This window comes from Accipiter gentilis, chromosome 5 (assembly GCF_929443795.1).
Source record: "Accipiter gentilis chromosome 5, bAccGen1.1, whole genome shotgun sequence".
In the NCBI taxonomy this organism is placed as follows: domain Eukaryota; kingdom Metazoa; phylum Chordata; class Aves; order Accipitriformes; family Accipitridae; genus Astur; species Astur gentilis.
Genome location: NC_064884.1, coordinates 9,897,973 through 9,900,169, shown reverse-complemented (window position 1 = coordinate 9,900,169; position 2,197 = coordinate 9,897,973). Strand labels below are relative to the sequence as shown.

Genomic DNA, 2,197 nt, shown 5'->3' with positions numbered 1-2,197 from the left:
CTAGGAAAAAAAAGGGGGGGGGGGGGGAGGAAGAAACAATTATATCTGATTTTTTTTCCTAACAGTAACTTTAATAACTGAAGACTTAATCCAGTGCAAAATCAAATAGTATCGGGGTTAAGTCTGTGATCCTGCGCTCAAATGCAAAAGCTGAACTCTGAAATGCAAGAACAAGTCTGTTTTGCCAACTCTGCACTGATTTTCTGGCTCCGCTGTCACGGAACGCTTCCAAAAGAAGCTAGAGTTTTAGCATACAGGCAAAGATTAACTTAAAAACTTGTAATTGGAAAAAACCCTTATGCTCTGTTTTAGCAGCCACTTCAGGGACCTGAAGGTCTCTGAACACAGCTAAGCTCAGCAATCCATGTTTCGGCACATCACAACAGTGGAAACACATAAAATCATATTCATCTGCAACATGAAGATGCTATAAACCATCATGTTATGGCCTCTGCTTAAGAGGCTTAAAAGACTGCAGAGACTGTAGTAACGTAAAATGCAGCACCGTTCGTTTTTTAAGAAAAGGATTCAATCAGTAATAAGCATTTTAAATAACCACTAAGATCAGATTTTCCTTTTGAAGACAACAGAACAAGCTGGGAGATGACTGGTTTGACAGCCAGCAGTGGGAGCTGCTGTGCTGTTGGACTGAGGAAAACTCTGCACCCTTCAGAAATATATTTTTTAAAGCTGTCTGTAGAAGGTAGATCAATTCACCAACCCTAATAGTCATTCTTCCGCAATTTTTTTTTAATAAAGATCAGAACTTAAGCACCAACGTGAGCCCTCATTAAGCAAAGAAACTTCACTTAGTAGTTAAAAGTCACCACTGCAGTCTGCCTGCCACAGAGACACCCGAGGGGCAGCGTACCGACACGTGTCTGCGCAAGGTGGACATGTCCGTGAAGGTTCTCTCACAAGCTCTACACTTGTACGGCTTTTCCCCAGTGTGAATGCGCTGGTGGCGCCGGAGAGCGCCCTGTTGGGTGAACGTTTTCCCGCACTGTTCGCAGAAATACGGACGGGTCTCTAAAAACAACAAAAAAAGCCCCCAGCCAACAGGAAGCACAGAGTTAGAAGGCAGGTTCTTTTGGCCCCGATTCCAGCAGAGAAAAAGCATAAGGAATTTTAAAAAGATCAGTATTGCTAAAGTAGTGTACATAGGAGATACGTGCTTGGGAGCCCGGGTTTATGTGATAAACACTTCTTGGCTGCGAGGGAAAGCCTAAGAACAGCTCCCTGATCTTGCAAGGGGAACAGCAGCAACTACAGCTGCTCTCTGCTTCGATGTCCTTCAGCAGCGCCTTGCTGAACAAGTCGGGATTGGTATGAGCCCTCCTTCTCCTCATTCACTTAATTCAAGGAGCTTATAAAAGTGGTTCTGAAACAAAATGTCACCGTCCAAACCGGAAAGTAGTTCAGATCCAAGCTTCCAGTGACACTTATTTTCCCAGCCCCGAATAGTTTGTTTCATTACCTGCATGGACGTTACTGTGCTGGGCTAGCGAGGCTCTCAGTCCAAACGCCTTCCCACAAACCTCGCACTTGTAGGGCTTAGCACCCATGTGGCATCGTTTGTGGCATTTTAAATATTCGTTGGTGGCAAAATGTTTTCCACACACATCACACTTAAATAGGCGCTCTCCTGAGTAAAGAGAAAAAGACATTCTGAATTCTTTCAGCACAATTTTGTACTTCAAAGTTGGTTTTCAGATGTCTTTCTATCCCTAGTAGTTCCTTCCTGGTACTCAAGGTCTCTTCTGAGAGTTACAAAAAAAAGCGTGCACCTTCTTCAAATCTCAACTAGCAATTTCTAGCAGTATAAAAGGAGGCAATGGGAGAAACCAGGTGGAATGAACAGAAGTATTTAATACCTACCTGTGTGGGTCCTTTTGTGGCCAGTGAGTTTGCCTTTATCAGCAAAGCAAGCCCCACAGTCCTCACAAATATATGGCTTTTCCCCTGTATGGGATCTAAATGAAGTGGAACACAAATGACTATTAATAAATTAGCTCTTGTAGTACATTCTTAAAATAATGTATTTGAAATTACATTCTACACACTACAGGCAGCATACTTCATTTTTTAAATGAAGTGGAAAAAAGTACATTCAGGTCACTCAGGAAATGGTGCGTTTGCCAGTGTAGGTGCTACACTAAAGCACTAAAATTCCCATTTAACGTTTAGCTTTTCCTCA

General features: G+C 42.7%; 1 protein-coding gene across 8 annotated transcripts in view; it reads right to left on the bottom strand.

The window, feature by feature from the left end:
• The window catches only part of LOC126038789 (GDNF-inducible zinc finger protein 1-like), a 67,624-nt gene that overhangs the window by 281 nt on the left and 65,146 nt on the right, over positions 1-2,197 (bottom strand). For all 8 annotated transcript variants that reach the window (XM_049801037.1, XM_049801036.1, XM_049801039.1 and 5 more), the window contains exons 4-6: positions 1,879-1,973; positions 1,478-1,645; positions 872-1,029 (exon numbers count right to left, since the gene is read on the bottom strand). In XM_049801037.1, coding sequence (XP_049656994.1) covers positions 872-1,029; positions 1,478-1,645; positions 1,879-1,973 — 421 coding nt within the window. The remainder of the gene's footprint in view (positions 1-871; positions 1,030-1,477; positions 1,646-1,878; positions 1,974-2,197) is intronic.